Here is an 18,171-nt window from a genome sequence, read left to right on the forward strand (position 1 = left end):
ACCACTCCCATGGGTGAGCATGAGAACCAGGACTTAGACAGGCATGGCTAGACAGTGTGGCAACCACCGGCACATGTATGGGCTGGATAGTGGAGCTGGTTGGGTTGAACTAAGCTTCAATGCCCTTTGACATGTATGAAAGCTGAATGTGATGTGGGACAGACTGAACCAGTTTACTGTACATACTGGCAAGCATGGGAACCAGGGCAAGAGGTGGGCCTGGTGGGGTTATTGCGGGTCACTCCAACTAGGCTTCAGCTCTCACTGATTTGCATGAGAGCCAAGTGTGCAGTGGGCAGGATCAGGCTGGGCTGCAACACCCATTGTTTTGAACACAGGGCTAGAGACAACTGACCCAAGCAATTGAAACTAACAGTGTGTGTGTGCAGGTCAGTTTGGGCAATGGACTGTGCTGGATCCTGTATTGACATACACACACACAAGAATCAGGTCTGGCATCATCTCAGATGAAGTTTCCTTCGAAATTTCCCCAAAGAAGACCAACTAAACCACTGGACTCAGAACACCAACCATGGAGGAAATTGCAAGTTTCATGGTCTGACCAGGGAATGCATATGTCAGAGCTGGGCCTCTGCAGGAGATTAAACAGAGCAGTGGACAGCATATCCAGATGCACATGGAGGATATGGCAGTACACTGGAGCCTGCAGAGGACACCTGATACCATAACAGAGGACAGAGGACAGAACAAATTGATCAACTACCCCAGCCAAGCCTTGACAGTGAATATCTTGGCAAACAGAGACTCTAAGGTGAACTATGCCAGCCAGTGAAGTCTGGAGAGATTTCATCACAATTGGAGTGGCAAGATCAACAGCAATTCAGAACTATTGAATTATCAAATCCTCTTGTTCAGGACCCTCAGAGCAAGCCCCACATTGGGGAACCTGGGATGGTTGAGAAGCTATATGTGGCTTCTCCCCTTATCTCTCCTCTCCCCTAAATACAGGAAGGAAAAGGGAATGTCAAAATGAAACAAAACAAAATACAGCCCTTTGGACATAATAATCAAAATTGTTACATAATTTCGTTATGCACAAAATAAAGGGAAAAACTGAAAGCACTAGAGAATAAGCTGTTGTTTTTTTATGTACTGAAGAGACCCATGCAAACATTCCTTAAACAAGACGATGTGTACAGCGGGATCTTATGTCATCAAGCAGTTCAGCAGCTGCCTGACTTAAACCAGGAGTATTTCCAGTAAGTTTCTAAGAGGCAGAAGGAACACAGACTCAGGAAGTGCAGCCAAGTACGACCAAGGGTCAAACACGCCTTGGGTGGCTCTCTTGAAGTTGGGCTGCACTTTTCCCTGTGGTTTTCTTGCATCAAGTGCTTGACAGTCTCCAAGAGTCATGCTGCGCTACAGCCCATCAAAGCAACCCTGCTATTCCGTGAGTGTCTGCAAGTTGTAAGGCTCACTTTGTGGCACCAGATTCTCTGGTTTCCAAAGAAGGAACAGGCTGACTACGCATTACACAGTAAATCAGTATTAAAATAAGAAGGGAAACTCCGGCTACAACAAATTCCTGACACCCCTTCTGCAAGAGGATGTGAGTTTAATTCACTTCAACCCAGTAGATTAGCCCATGCTATGCTTATTACAACCTTACACAATCAAATAAAAAGTATTCCTTCTGAATTGGCCCAGCTCTATTGCCTGATAAGAAATGAGGAACTCATTTCTTGCTGAATGCATTATTCATAGCACACGTCAGACTGTGGGCAATTCCCATCTGCTGAGCAGCTGCAGCCCAGGCCACAGAGTACAAAGTGCATCTGAGCATTTTACAGTTAGCCCTGGGTCCACTCTTACTCATTAAAATTGAGAGATTATCTTAAAGGGACAGGAGCCCCAGGTTCCCCTCAGCATCCTTTTCCCATCCTGACTCCCCCAGTGAGTCTCTCCCTGACTCACCTACCCCATTCTCTGGGCTCTGATGAAGAATTCAAGGCATTTATCAGAATTTTCTTCCTGCACTTTTGGTGGCAAAGGCTCAGCTTCTATCATATTATGATTCTACCTGTTGACTTAGCTTACATTTCAAAGTAGGGCAGTTCTGAGCAAAGTAAAGAAAAAAAAATCGCATTTCATAGTGTGTGATGTTTAAATTTTAAAAAATTACTTCTATGAAAGGCAGAGAATGATAGAGTGGGAGAGTGCTTCCATCTGTTGGTTCACTCCCAAATGCCTACAGAAGCCTGGAAGTCCGATCATATGTGAATGGCAGGAACCCAACTGCTGGGGCCAATCCCTGCTCCATCATAGAAGGAAGCTGGTCAGGAGCTGGAGCCTGTAAGACAGCCCGATGCTCTAATATGGGATGTGGCGTCCTAAGTGGTGTCTGAAATGCTAGCCCAAGCATTGTCCCCATAGCAATGTCTTTCAAAACTCTTGTTACATGTATGTGCATATATTCATCTAGAGGACTAGCATACTGAGAAGTGAAGATACACTGCACCATGCAACTCAACTCCCAAATGAAAGATGGATTCCCAATGAAATTGTTAAATATATTGACAATAGGATATTGGACTTTCTACCATTGTCTCTACGTACAATATTAAGATACAGTCATAAAACAGGATGATAGACTTGTGACTATTGTTGAAGCATTATACTATCATAATAATATCGGGGCAATCAGTGGGAAAAGAGGGTAGTCGGGGGGAGGGGGAAAATCTCTGAACTTATGGAACTGCATCATAAAAAATTTTTAAAAGAGAAAGAAAGGAGAGGGCCCGGAGATGGCATAGTGGTTAAAGACCTTGCCTCGCACACCTGGGATCCCTTATGGGCCCCGGTTCTGGTCCCCACAGCCCCACTTCCCATCCAGCTCCCTGCTTGTGGCCTGAGAAAGCAGTTGAGGATGGCTCAAAGATTTGGGACCCTGCACCCGCATGGGAGACCTGGAAGGAGCTCCTGGCTCCTGGCTTCAAACTGGCTCAGCTCCAGCCATTGCGGTCGCTTAGGGAATGAATCATCGAACAGAAGATCTTCCTCTCTGTCTCTTCTCCTCTCTGTTTATCTAACTTTGCAATAAAATAAAATCTTTAAAAAAGAAAGAAAGGAGAGGAGAGGACGAAATCTTGGACTTGAGAAGAAAAATTCTTTTACATATTGTGATGTGATATTCAGTGTTAAGTATATGTTCCTCAGGAAGTCAGTTTTTTATGTCACAAATACAAAATATGTTTCAATCTCATGTCTATTTCTTGGGACACTGTGTAGCTTCTAGACATCCCTAGTTAATAAATGAAGAAGCTATTTCTTAAGGCTTCCCTGGGTAATTGAGTGATCTACGCTAAGTGATCTACCCTGGATAATTCTTCTAGAATTGATAGAGAAAATTGCATCCTTTTTTTTTCTTTTCATTTCCTGCCTTTACATTCTTGTCTTTTTTTTTTTTTGGACTGGCATGGTTTATAATTAAACCAGTTCCCTTTCCTAAGAAATGTTGGGTAAACATCTGTGATGGCCTTTGAATCACCTAAACTATAAAGTCCCTGTGTTAGTTATTCTTCCCTTTGTGACTTTACATCCCTCCCTATAGGTAAGACATATGGTGGCCTTTCCATGAAACAGCAGCCTCAGCCCTCCAGCTGCAGCCCACAGTGGCCAAGCCCTGCCCCGGAACCCATCCCATTGCCTCCATCTGCATTTGTGTATAAATCTAACCACTCCCAGGTATTCGGTCTCTTGCCCACTGCATGCAAAGTGAATTCTAAATTTCTCAAAACCATTCCCAAGACTCATTGTTCGACTCTCCCTCTTTTTTTAAACTATTATTATTATTTTCCATTATACAGTTTTGTAGATGTGGGGTTTTCCCCCATCCCTCCCTTTTTTTCCCTCCCCTTTTACATCCTTCCCATTGTCCCTTGTATTTTGCAATATAGCCCTTCAGCTGCAGCCCCGATTCCATCATTCTGCTGTTTACATGTGCCATGACATTGTAGGTATAGGCAATGATAGAGAATCTAGCACCTCATTGTCATGTATAACTAATAGTTTCATTGGGGATCCTTCTTTTATTCGGGAGTAGAGATTCATACTGCTGTTCTTTGTTTCCTGGAATTCTAGTCTTCATTACACTGTTCATTTTTGAGAATCCATATGTATATTTGTTTATCTATACATCCTTTTGTTTTTTATTTTGCATGAAGGTTGTCTCAGAAAACATATGATGATTGTCTTTTCAGGATTGGCGATTTCACTGAGCATAATGGTCTCCAGTGGGAACTACTTTACTGCATCACAACTCCCTCTTTTATGTATCACATCCATAGAATCCCAACCCTCTGTGTTTTCTCAAACAAATAGCATAAATAACTACATTCTTATAAACATTGTTTCTTTGGCCTCAGAAGCTCTTCACTCTGCTTGCTTATTACTAAGGTTCACCCTAGGCAACAGTGATCTCTCAAAGCTTTCCCCACCCTAGAAGATGACTGGGATCTCTCGATTGGGTTCACACAAGGCCTCTGACACGTAAGACTGAATTCCCACTGCGCAGGCCTTCTGCTGGAAGCTGGAACGCGAATCATCAGGATACAGACCACTTTTTCAGCAACTCTTAAGCTTCTTATGCCCCTGCAGCCTGATCAAACCAAAAGGAGATGGACTATCATTTTATTCCCAGTGTTCACATCACACTCATTTCACCAGGCACAAAAGCCAAGCATCTTCAAAGGTTCCCCTGGGCATCAGTGTTTGGCCTGGTTGTCAAGATGCCACATCAGAGTCCCTGGCCTTGGCTCCTGACTCCAGCTTCTTGCTACTGTACACCCTGGCAGGCAGCAGGTGAAGGCTCGAGTGATCGGGTCCCTGCCATCCACGTAGGACAACTGGACTGGGCTCCTAGCTCCCAGTTTCCGTATGGCCCAGTCTCACTCTTTGAACGCATTTGGGGAAAGAGCTAGCAAACAGGAGCTCAGTCTGCCCCTGTCCTCATCAATGACTCTGATGTTCTCTCTGTCCCCAAATCCTAAAAAAAAAAAAAAAAAAAAAAAAAAAAAAAAAAAAAAAAATCCTCTGGAAAAGGTGCACATTAAAGACCAAATAAATATTTGAAATCCAGCTTCACTATCACTACAGTTGTTCATGTAACGGAATTTTCTAACTCCTCACTTTTTAAAATTTGATTCGCAAATACTAATTATATATGAGGCAGGGTGTGAGATTTCAACACATGCATGTACAATTCAGACTGATGTACTCGGGGAACTAGCAGCCCCATCTCTTAGGGTTGGACTCTCGGAGTTCCTCTCTCCTAGCTCTAGAAAGCACACAGAATGTGTTATTGTGACTAGAGTGCACCCCACTGGACTACATGACACTAGAAAGGATTCCTTCTAACAACTGCTTTTGTCCTTCTCAAGCAGAAAGATCCTGCTCCAAAAGATGTGGAAGATTTCGGTGGCGTCCAGTGTCACACAATGGATAAAGGTTTTAGCTGACTTCCTCCACGTGGAGCCAAATCATCAACATGATAAGCTAAGCTCTGCTGACCATATGGTTGCTATAAAAAGTACCTGACTGTGGCGTCAGAGCAGTCACAGACGACCAGTAAAACAATAGGCGTGGCTCTAGTCTAATAAGACTTGATTCTCAAACACACGCAGCCAGGATCACAGCTTGCCAGCTTCTTGGGTTATCTGAAAATGTATTCCAGCTGAAGAGTCTGTACAAGTACAGATACATGTTCTGCTGCGCACAGTGCTGGGGACGTGTTTTGAGAATGACTTGCACCAGCCTATTTAATGCAGTGTTATCAGAAACAGGAGCTGCGGGAGTAGGGTTATGTAAAACTTCATTTGCTTCCATAACAACCCTCATAGCTCAGCATATCAGGAGTTGCATCCCAAGTGAACCTGAAATTTCTGTCTGGTACTAAATAAGAATAGCTATAAAAGTGTTCCTACTCTGCCAGGAACATAAATTTCAGGGAAAGATTTCACAGCAATGAGCCCGAGCAGACAGATGCATTGTGCCCAATGATATTTAGAACAGAAATATCCATTAACATTGAAAATTGAAAGGAACCCAGTTGGAAAATTGAGCAATAACATGAAGGATGGCTATAAGAATTTTTTTTAAATGGTAATTATGCGGAGGGTATTGATCCTTGGAAATGTACATGTTGAAAACTACAATTGAGACAAGTTCATTGGGAAAAGTATTTCTACACCATTTTAAACATGTCAAAATCCATATAGAGGAGGCCTGTCATTCACTGCTCAGGAAGTGTTTATTGAGTAAGCCCTCACTGTGAGCAGTGAAAAACCACCTACTTCACAAAGCCTTTGTCCATATAAGAGGAAACCAGATGTTGACAAAGAGATTTATTGAGCAAAATATTGGGAACTTTAATATCATAGAAAATATTTCCATATTTTATGTTATTTCTTGAGGAATAAGAGCTTTCTGGTAAATTGAAATATTTTAAGTGAATACATATAGAGTGGACACACTTACGGGAGACCATGTGATATTTTGATGGACATATCAAAATAAAGCATTCATTTCAAGATTAATGTATCCATCTCTTTCAGCATTTATTATTATGATGATGAAAGCATTCAAAACCCTTCTAGTTCTTTGGTTTAGAAAAAATACACGGCACATCATCATTAGCTGCCAACCTACTGTCCAATAGAACACCAGAACTACTTGCTTGTATCCAGCTGTGGGTCTGTGCCCATCAAGCAGCCTTTCACTACAGCTTCCTTCCCATTCTTCTCCTAGTGCTTGGGAAGCTATATTCTATCCCCAACTTCCATATCTGAGTGAGACATTGTGTGGTACTTGTCTTTCTCTTCTGTCTTTCTTCACATAGAAACTTGCTCATGGTTTCTTCCTGCCAGAACCTGCTGAGATCCCATGATGTACCAAATACTCTTCCCAGCACAGAAAAGAGTGTGAACAAAAGGCAAAAACCCCTCCACCGTCATGGAGCTACAGAATGTAAGATGAAAAATACGATGCAGAACAGCTAGATGTGGCTCGGGGAAGATGCGAATCAGGAATACAGAATGTTGAAAGAATGTGGCCTTATGGATTGGGTGAGGCAGAAAAACACCTTAGAAGATAAACTTTGATTAAATGGTTGAAGAGGACGAACAAGTTAGAGATACGATGGATCGTTCTGGGCAGAAGGATCAGTGGGCTGAGGGTGTGGCAGGCATGTTCAAGGAACATCAAGGCTACAGGTAAGTAGTGAAGAAAGAGTGATAGGAAATGTGAAGAGATAACAACACCAGGTCACATTCAGCCTTCTAAGTCATTGGAAGAATTGCAAGGACATTGATTTTTGTTCTGAGAAATGGGAAGCCATTGGAGAGCTCTGAGCAGAGAAAAGAGAGGGTCAGTTTTGCACTGAAATGCTGCTTGCTGCTGAGAATAGACCAACACAGGGAGGTTCTAGGAGGCATCACAGTAATCCAAGTGCAAGAATGTGAGACATAGAAAAATAGATGGAGATGTGGCAGGAACCAGCTTGTCACCCAGAGTCCACTGCCATGGAGAGTGAGGCAACACAGGAGCAGAGAGTCCTTGGCCACTGCCTTCTTCCAGTGGGAAGCGTAGTGTCAAGGACATAAAGTACGTTAGTTGAACGTTTCAAAGCAAACGTGTGAATTTTTCTACCTATTCGCCTCTTGGCTGAGTCATTTCCATACTTGGCTATTTATTTAGGAGTCAACAGCCTCATTGTTAAGTTCTGATAATTCCCCCAGTTTTTAATTACTTGTATTAAGTCAAAATGACAAAACAATAGATTTGACTGAACCACTTCTGTCATTCTCTATGAACATGAATTGAAAGTATTATTATTATTATCTCTACTGCTGAGAAGCTCAAGATTGATTGAAACTGATTCTGTTTGTTTTTTAAGGGAACAACTTAATTCTTTAATGACGACCTACAACACTTTTTATGAGAACCAGGAAAATCTGCATATTATATGTGAACAGGTAAGCCCATCAAAGAAAAGCAGTACAGTTTGACTCACAGAAAGCAAAGCTATAAATGTATGAGGCGACTGGGACGAGACGGAGTCTGAGTTGCAGCAGTACTAGCGGTGTGGGAGAAGCAAGTGAATCCTTCATTGATTAAGGCTTGAAACATCTATTACTTTCAGAGCATTTTGGAGATAGGAAAGCATTTAAAAATTAACAACATATTGAATTTCTATTTTATTTGTCTGTCTGTATTGAGAAGAAAGTGAGAGAAGGAGAGAAAGGGAGGAAAAGAGAGAGCACTTGCACTCCTACCCACTGACTCACAGCCCAAACACCTGCAACAGGTGGAACTGACCCTGTCAAAGCCAGGAGCCAGAATTTCAGTACAGGTGTCCCATGTGACTGATAGAAACGCAACATTCTAGCTATCACGTGCTGTCTCCCAGAATCTGCACATGCAGGAAGCCAGAAGTGGGAGCCAGAACCAGGGACCCTGCTTCTGCTTCCTGTTTTTAAAATGGAAGATGAGTATCGCTGGGACAAGTGGCTGCACCAGCTCTCAGTCAGAGTGCTTGCTTACAGTTGCACTAGAATCTATGCAAAAGGACCTTCCTAGTGAAGTTGTTGGGAATAGTGAAAGCCTGAAGAAGAAATTCTGTCTCCTTCAGTAGGTGACTATGTATGACATATCTGTTACACGCGTTTGATTTGGTAGTTAAAATAAATGAATCTCCACTATGTCTTCATAATAACAAATGTTTTTATGTCTGAGAAGCAATCTAAGGAATCCTAATGCCGGAAAGTATTTTCGGGGGTTCTGTGGGCACGTGGCTCTAAAGAGCAGCCCTAGGTTTTCCTTCCTCCCTCAGTTCCTCTACCTGTCCTCCCATTCTTGCTCCTCCTGCTCTGTGTCCTTCCCCCTCCCTCAACTCCTTCCTTCTGTTTGAGTGATGTTTTTTTTCTTTACAAGTCTCTCCACCAAGTCTTGTATTGCAATGAGTCTTATTTCACCTGCTTACATTTTCCTGACCCAGGGAGCATGGGAATTTTCTATTGCTGATTTAAATCTTCAAACCTGGTGGCTACCATGATTTGGCTGAAATCTGCAGGTTGGAGAGAAAGATATTCATAAATTTGAATATGGCCTTTTGAAAGTTAGGATTTGAATCAGGCCTTTACTACTGCGCTATTAAATGACTCAGTGTTATTGGCTATTTCGGTGAACTTTCTAATTTAAAAATATGCTGGAGGAAATGACTAATCCCTTTATAAGGGAATGTGTCTAATTATAATGTTGATGAGTATCTTAGTCTTTAGCAAGCACAATGATAAAATATAAAATCAGGAAAAGAATCAAGACTTTAGAAAAATAATTTGGATTTCATAGATTGTTTCTTGAGAAACAACTTTTGGGCCTGGCACGATAGTGTAATGGTTCAAATCCTCGCCTTGCACACGCCGGGATCCCATATGGGCACCAGTTCTAATCCCAGCAGCTCCACTTCCCATCCAGCTCCCTGCTTGTGGCCTGGGATAGCAGTTGAGGACGGCCCAAAGCCTTGGGACCCTGCAACCGTGTGGGAGACTTGGAGGAAGTTCCTGGCTCCTGGCTTCGGATTGGCTCAACTCCAGCCATTGCGCCACTTGGGGAGTGAACCATTACGCGGAAGATCTTCCTCTCTGTCTCTCCTCCTCTCTGTGTATCTGCCTTTCCAATGAAAATAGAAATAGATCTTTTAAAAAAAAAAGAAACAACTTTTGAGTTTCCTTTTCCTCGTTATCTATTCGTACTTTAGATTCTCATGAGCACAGCAAATGCCCAGTAGTCACCAATTCTCATGTATACATGATATTACTATAGAGAAAAGATTCTATGTATTTCACGCATACAATTCTGAATAAAAAGATACTTCTTCTCTCTCTTTCCCTCCCCCACTCAGCTGTCTTTATTCCTTCTTTCCTTGCTTTTTTCTTCCTTTTCATTTTTAAAAATGTTTGAGATAACATATTTTAACTTACATATAATCAAAAGCTTAATGCTCCACTAAATGAAGAAAGAATTCAACAAAAAAATAAAATGATCATAGTATAACAGAAATGTGGACACGGGCCATAAACAACAAGCATATTAAAAAGTCAGATTTACTAATATATGGTAAATTTTTTCATAGATTTATTTATCATTATTGGAAATGTAGATCTACAGACAGAAGGATATACAGAAAGAACATCCATCTGCTGGTTCACTCCCCAAGTGACCGCAATAGCCAGAGCTAAGCCAATCCAAAGCCAGGAGCCAGGAGCTTCTTCCAGGTCTCCCACATGGGTGCAGGGTCCCAAGGCTTTGGGCCGTCTTCGACTGCTTTCCCAGGCCACAAGCAGGGAGCTGGATGGGAAGCCAGGCCACCAGGAACATGAACCGGCACCCATATGGGATCCTGGAGCATACAAGGAAAGGATTTAGCACTGGGCCCCATATAGTAAATTTTCAAAGCATCACAAATCATTAAAACTATAAAAGTATATCATTCTTAATCATGTGTGACAAGGATATAAAACAAAGTTTAACAGAACTATTTGCAGCACAGGTCTTTCTCTCTCTTCCCCCTTTCCTTCTCCACCTGTCTCTCTGTTTCAGGTTATTTTTATTTTCAGACATTAGGGAAATGCAAACCAAGACGCCACGCTATATCACCTCACCCCCATCAGAATGGCTGTTATCTGAAAGACAGAAAGTAAGAGATGCTGGTGAGGATGTGAGGTGGGAACTCCTATGTACTGTAGGTGGGAATGTGAACTAGTGAAGGCACTGTGGAAGAGCCTGGAGATACATATACCCAAAAGACATGAACACATTGCACCAGGAATGCCTACACCATCATGTTTATAGCAGCATTGTTTGCAAAATAGAGTCAACCAAAGTGTCCATCATTAGAATGTAGGCATGAAGAAAATATGACATACACATAGGGTAATATTATTCAGCTATAAGAAAGAATGAGATTCCATCATTTGCATCAAAATGAATGCAATTGGAGGATGGCATGTTGAGTTAATAACATGAACACAAAAGGACAATTTGTACATGTTCTGTCTTAGATGTGAAAACTAAAACTGAAAAAAAAAATCTTTCAGTTCTGACATTACAAACACCTAAGTCAAGACACAGCCTTTCCAATTCTACAGCTCAGGGCTTTATTTACAACGAAAAGCTAGTTAAGTTTTAAAATGCATTATTTCATGTTTTTATATCTTTTTTTTAAAGATTTATTATTATTGGAAAGCCGGATATATACAGAGAGGAGGAAAGACAGAGAGGAAGATATTCCATCCAATGATTCACTCCCCAAGTGAGCCGCAACGGCCGGTGCGCGCCGATCCGATGCCGGGAACCAGGAACCTCTTCCAGGTCTCCCACACGGGTGCAGGCTCCCAAAGCTTTGGGCCGTCCTCGACTGCTTTCCCAGGCCACAAGCAGGGAACTGGATGGGAAGTGGAGCTGCCGGGATTAGAACCAGTGCCCATATGGGATCCTGGAGTGTTCAAGGCGAGGACTTTAGCTGCTAGGCCACACCGCCGGGCCCTATATCTTAAAAAATTGTATAGAATGAATGTGCAATGTGGATACAACACTGCACATTGTTTGTGTGCTGACCAATTAAGTCAGAACCCAGAATTTTCCAAATTTTCTGACTTAGAAATGATGGGTAGTATTTAAAGGGGCAGTTCCTGATTGATGAAACATAAAATTCTTAATCCTTTATGAATTAATTAATGACACTTAAATTTATTGAGCGTACACCTTGCCCTGGGTACCTTGTAAGAGCTAATGTGGTGGTGAAGAAATGGTCCAACCGAATGTCCAATCTCTCTGCTGCCCATATTCCGGTAGAGAGGATGGACAAGAAACAAAGGGAAACATGTATGCTGTGTCACATGGGGACACAAACTCCACACAGCAGGAAAACAAAGAAGACAGCTCAGGGATACACGTGGAGAAGTGGGGTTGAGGTGGGGGTGAAGATAAACACCTGACCAGAAACTGAAAAACATGAGGGAGCAAATGATGTATCGATCTGTGGGCTAGACAGTCAACAACAGAGACAGAAGCTGGAATTAAGGTGCTGAGCCTCTGCAAGGAGCGCTGTGCAAAAAGTAAAGTAGGAGCTACTGCTGCTGGAGAGGAAGTTGAAGTAGATCACTGTGAAGATCTGAACCTGCGCTTGGCATGAGCTGAGCAGGCCACTGGAGGATTTGAATAGAACAAAAGCACCACCTAAATGACATTTTAACAGGATCTGTAGTTCTTGGGAATACATGGGGTGTGGGGTGACAAGGGAAGAATGAGCCAGACCAAAGAGAAGAGGATCACAGTAACACAGGCAAGTAATAAACTGGACCACAACGGAAGTGAAACTGGCAAGATGGGACCACATAAAGCCTACAGTTTAACAGGAAGCATTTGATGTGAATGATTGTAAGCAGCACTGGAATTGCCATCGAAAGCTGCTGTTTACTGAGCCTGAAATGAAAGGGAGAAGACAGTGTTGGCATCCGAAAGATCAAGAGGTCAACTGGGAAAATGTTACGTTGGTGACAAGTATGTCATTTAACTACTGAGCTTGTGGGGAAGGTTTGCCTAGAACTACACGCACAGAGGCTGTTTGTATAGAGATGGTGCCCAAAGCGCAGTGACGACACCAATGACATTAGTTCAGATCTGAAGGAGAAGATGCCTGGGGAGAGGCAATGAGATTAGGTGGGTGTAAACAAGCCTCCAGGAGTGATGTATTTAGCTAACCTCTAGGGAGATGTTTTCTGATAATAGAAAATATTCTGAAATTCTCCGTACAGAAAAAAAACACAGCAATGCTTGATAGCAAGAGGGAATATCTATTCTAGAGAACAAGACTTTGCTTCAGACAAGTAGTTATTCTATAAGCTTTTGATGTAAGGAATTAACTGGGGTCTGTTTGGACAAAGCAAGTATGCCAGCCACACTAAAAATACAGAATCTGAACTGTGTGCCAAAATTTCAAAGAAGGAATTTTGATTAACTGTTGAAAACTATTCTTTAGGAACCTGACCTCTGAGTAATCTGAAATGAACTCAAAAATAGGGCAAAAAGCAAAACTTTGTTACAGGAGTGACTCAAAGACAGTTTAGCCAAGACACAACCCATGCTCGTATTTATCAAGCATCAGGTCTTATGAGCTAGGGATTCTTATCGTGTCCACCTATCAGACAAGGAAGCCGAGACTGGAAAATGCAGTCAGCAGCCTAAGGTCACTCAACCAAGAAGTGGCAAAGCTGGGTTGTGAACCAAGGTTATCTGATGCCAGCGTCTGACATTTTGTGCATTCTCTTCAATAAGAGTAGAATCACCTGTGTGGCCTACCAATCAAGTTTTCATAATGATAGTTAATTGTGATAGTTAATGTGATATCAAATGCATGATATATGGTTCTTAGCTTCTGCAAATTCTCATTTCTCTAACACACACACATTAATTACTCTGATAACAAAAAAGGACTTAAAGCTATTAAAGACAAGAATGGATTAGGAAAAAAATTCTATGGGAATACGCATTGTTCTCAGTATTTTTAAAAATATATCCATGCAATAAATAGTACTGAACACACATTTGTTCATTTTTCCTTTGCTTACATGGTACTTTCTTCTTTCATTATACTGTTTCAAACTTTAAAGGACTTTTATAATGCTATTGGTTCTTCTAAAATATTGCTTTGATAATCTTTTGGGGTTTGCTTGTTTTACTTATTGTTTACTTTTAATGTTTTGGGTTTTAGAGTGTGTTTTCACAGGTACTGTTTAACTTGTTCTACCCAACTCTGTGAGCCAAATTTTTCACGTTCAGAAACTAGGAAACAAATGTTAAGTGCCCTTATAGTTCTTGCTTCTGACTTCTAATACAGTACACTTTTTAAGATCTGCTTTCATTTTAAATTAAGCAGTATTAGAAAATCAAAGAATTCCACTTAGTGAAGAATCAGAGTTCAGAAACTATCTTAACATACTGCGCCCCCTGGTGGACGTGCCACTGGCATTGTGACTACTTTTACTGGATATGGTTTTCAAAATTGAAAAATATTTCAAGAGATCATCAGCAACAGTCCAGGTATGATGAGGCTGGTGCAGAGTCCACTGATTGACATAGTCCATCTTAGAGTTTCCCCTTGTCCAGTTTTCCCGCTGGAAGCATATAGCTGAGGTGGTTGATTGATCTACTCCATTTTCCATCTTTTCTTGGTTAATGTGTTGATTCCTCCATTTTGTTCAGGGGAATCCCCTAAAAAACTTTGAGGCATTCCCAGTCCAGGCTCCTACATGTACTACTAGTAAGCACAGTGCCCGCCACCGTCCATCACTCTGATCAGCTGGTGGTTTTACCCCCTGGGTTGGTTCTATTCTGAGCCCCGATCTCCATTGGAACCAATGAGTATTGCAGCTCTTCCCGGCTCTGCCCATCACACTCTCATCCCTCACCTAAACCAGTGGGAGGTGTGCTGGTCGGGTGTTGCATTCCCTACTGGCACAGGCCACCTGTTGCTGATGATATGTTGGAGCTTCTAATTGATCGAGGTGACGCTCTGCTGGCTCTGCCTTCAAACCTGAGAGGGCCTCCCTAAGAGGCCGTTGAACTTGAACTGGACAAGTGGGATGCTGGACTCTGTATGGTGTGAACTTTTAATTAGGGAATCTCAACGGAACTTGAGCTGTGGTTATGCATCAAGGTGAAGGAATTCACCATGGGGGAAGGGTTTGGGGTGAAGGGGGTGGGGGGAATCCCAGTACCTATGAAATTGTGTCATGTAATACAATGTACTTAATGAATAAATGAATATATAAAAAAAAGAAAAATATTTCAAGAGTTCTTTGGTGGGTAACTGATAAACCATCTCTTGGATTTTTTGACCTATTGCTATTTCTCATGAGCTTGATTTCCGCATCATCAGTTACAACATTTAGCTTCTGTCAATAATACAAAAATAAATTACAGGATTATCGATTTCTTTCTTAGAAGGAAGATGGCAACATTGTTATGGAAGGAATGCTGGACATTTTCTGGGGAGTAAAACGACCTATACAGCTGAAAATACAAGATGAGAAGCAAATCCCTTCTCTCTCTATGTTGAAGTCACCAGATACTTTTTCCACCAAAGGGTAAGTTAGCTTTCATGCTTTTAATGCCTTTAGATGATTTTTGTATTTACTTTCATTGTGTGCTCTCTGAAGAAGGGAGCTTGCCCTTGTTTGTAAATGCTTACACGCAGTTGCATTTAATCCCCTGTGAAGTAGGAGTCTGGAAGCCAGGACTGTTCAAGGTGAAGTGCTTTGTACGGGTTCCCTGGGAAGGTTGCAGACCTGGGCTATACCTTACTTCTATGGACTCCAGAATCGGTATCCAGCAACCTCTCTGCAGAATTGTGTCTTTCCTGGGGGACGACGTTCTTTCATTTAAAAGATTGTAAAAGCAGGATGTGTTTACCCTATTCTCTCAAATATAAAACCGAATTTAACAGAATTTAAATTTCTTCTCTCATTGCAGCAAAGCACTGTTGGTGATTAAAAAAAAAATGCTTGATTATGCTAGACCTGAGTGTCCTGATCCTGCACAGCAGGGCACAGCAACATGCATCTGAATTTACATAAATATACAAAACAATGCCCTGTATGCTTTAACTTCAATGATCCAAGTCAGGATATTTTTTTTTATTCCTCCTTCTAATCATCAAGAAAGAATAGTAAATATTCCCAACAAGAATACATCTATAACAGCACTTCCCTGCCTCCCATGTAGCCTTCCTTCTTTCCTTCTTTCTTTTTTTTTTTTTTTTTTTTTTTTTTAAAGATTTATTCATTTTATTACAGCCAGATATACACAGAGGAGGAGAGACAGAGAGGAAGATCTTCCGTCCGATGATTCACTCCCCAAGTGAGCCGCAACGGGCCGATGCGCGCCGATCCGATGCCGGGAACCTGGAACCTCTTCCGGTTCTCCCACGCGGGTGCAGTGTCCCAAAGCATTGGGCCGTCCTCAACTGCCTTCCCAGGCCACAAGCAGGGAGCTGGATGGGAAGTGGAGCTGCCGGGATTAGAACCGGCGCCCATATGGGATCCCGGGGCTTTCAAGGCGAGGACTTTAGCCGCTAGACCACGCCGCCGGGCCCCCTTCTTTCTTTTTTAATCCTTAACTTTCCCGCTTATCTCCCACTTACATGCACATCCAGCTACCAGCCTTCTCTTCACAGCATTTGCTCTCCTCTTCATTAGGTGTGTCAGGTTCTCTCGAAAGGAAGACCAGGGAAAGTTGCCAAGAGAATTTGTGCCATCTGCTCTTTGGCCATAATAAGGAAAACCAGCTCTCACCTTGAGAGAAGCCTGCTTCTCATTTGGAGAAAATATTTAAACCCCACCAGGATTATCAACTTGCCAGTGTTCCCAGGCATTATACTCCAGCAACAAGAACATGCTGTAAATCCCTACACTTCTCAGTTTCTCCATCTCCTGACTTTCAGAGCAAAGGACCACCTGCTTCCAGAGGCCCAACTTCTCTGCATTACCCTCAGAGTGTATTCACAGCTGACTGTGTGATCCTATACCTGTATCCCCCTCCCTACTGAATGGTAGGGAACAAATTTTTTTTCTATTCTGCATCCCATGTGTCTGACACAAAATAGGAGCTCCAAACATTACTACCAAAGAGGTCCCCCAGAAGCTTGTAGTTAAATTACCCCTGTTTTTTTTGACAACCCTGTGTCTAGCTCCTCTTCCTAGTCTTCTGCGAAGCTGAGAATTCCCCCCTGGACATTAGGTCCAGACCTTAGGAGAGCCCAGAAGGAGAGACAGTCTTAGACAAAGACCTGCATCCCACACCTTGAGGTACCAGATGACTGACAGAGCTGAAAAGTCCCAACAATAAGAAACATCATTTCTTTTTTTAAAAAACAGAAATGTCCCTGGATCTCACTTTTAGAAAACTGTATAAGTTATGTATTCACAAAATTGGCTACCACAGTATTACCTAAGACCTCAAGACAAAGTTCCCTGAGTAGCCAGTTTCCTTTGATGCACTTTTTTAGGGGGCGGCGGGATTCATGAAACTTAGTAAGTTACAAAAGATGTAAAGGAGAGGAAGTAGCATCACATTCGGGCATCATTATTTTGAAAGGCTCAGCCAAGGAGGTTTTCAGTTTCACAATTGTTTCTGCCAGTTTTGAATTTTGTGTGAGTTTTAAGATGCCAGGTGGTCAGGTCCTACCTGATGACTCTCCCTACAGTGTGCTGGATGACGCAATCCTGTTGTCACACTGCACCTTCTCTGGAACCCATTTCCATTTCCATTGTACATCAGAACACTGATGGGAAGCAAACAGAATTTCCTATTGCTTAAGGTTGGAAAAGAATTACCTAGGAATGACATCAGCCTGCTTTTTATAATAGTAGCAAGACATACCAGTAGAACACTTGACGTATACACTTGCAGTACAGGAGAACTTTCTGGTGAGCAAGAATTAGCAGAAAAACATCCTATTCCTTACACACACACACACACACACACACACACACACACAAGCAAGGTTAGACTCAGTTGTGATTATATAGGTAAGAACACTGTGAGAACCTGCATAACGCTCAGGGAAGAAGACTTTTTGGAGTGGCTTTTCCCAGGCCCCTGTTTCACTGGCAGGGTGCCTCACCACATCACGCAGTATTTTCTTTGTCTTAATTCAAATTCTATACATCCTCACTCTGGTGGCTACCGTTAAGGTGGAATTTACCTAAATTCTGGGTCCTAATGAAATTGTGTGAATAAACTGATTATTCTCTCACTCCAAAACTTCTCCTATGTTCCTCCCCCATGCCACCACCACCACCACGCAGTATCTACAGACAGGACCCACACCTGTAGTTCCAGCAGGTGAACCCGGAGCCAGGGATGTGGCTGCTGTGTGTGTACTCAGCTGCAGGAAGGGCTGCAGGTCAGTGTCTTTCAGTTCACCCCTGAGAAAAACCCCAGTCTTCTCATGCTGGATTGCTTTAACAATGTTTGACATGAGTCATCCTGGGGAAGTATCAGCTGAATGGATGGGAATGGAGGAGGCTTAAAAATAAACGTTTGTTTGAGCTCTGGCCACTTGTGATCCTCTATGGAAATGATTCTATGATT

General features: G+C 42.3%; 1 protein-coding gene across 4 annotated transcripts in view; it reads left to right on the forward strand.

Moving 5' to 3' along the window:
- The window catches only part of RASSF6 (Ras association domain family member 6), a 51,296-nt gene that overhangs the window by 22,034 nt on the left and 11,091 nt on the right, over positions 1-18,171 (forward strand). For all 4 annotated transcript variants that reach the window (XM_058667217.1, XM_058667214.1, XM_058667216.1 and 1 more), the window contains 2 exons: positions 7,913-7,991; positions 15,022-15,164. In XM_058667217.1, coding sequence (XP_058523200.1) covers positions 7,913-7,991; positions 15,022-15,164 — 222 coding nt within the window. The remainder of the gene's footprint in view (positions 1-7,912; positions 7,992-15,021; positions 15,165-18,171) is intronic.

The sequence above is a fragment of the Ochotona princeps genome, chromosome 7 (genome assembly GCF_030435755.1).
Source record: "Ochotona princeps isolate mOchPri1 chromosome 7, mOchPri1.hap1, whole genome shotgun sequence".
Classification (NCBI taxonomy): domain Eukaryota; kingdom Metazoa; phylum Chordata; class Mammalia; order Lagomorpha; family Ochotonidae; genus Ochotona; species Ochotona princeps.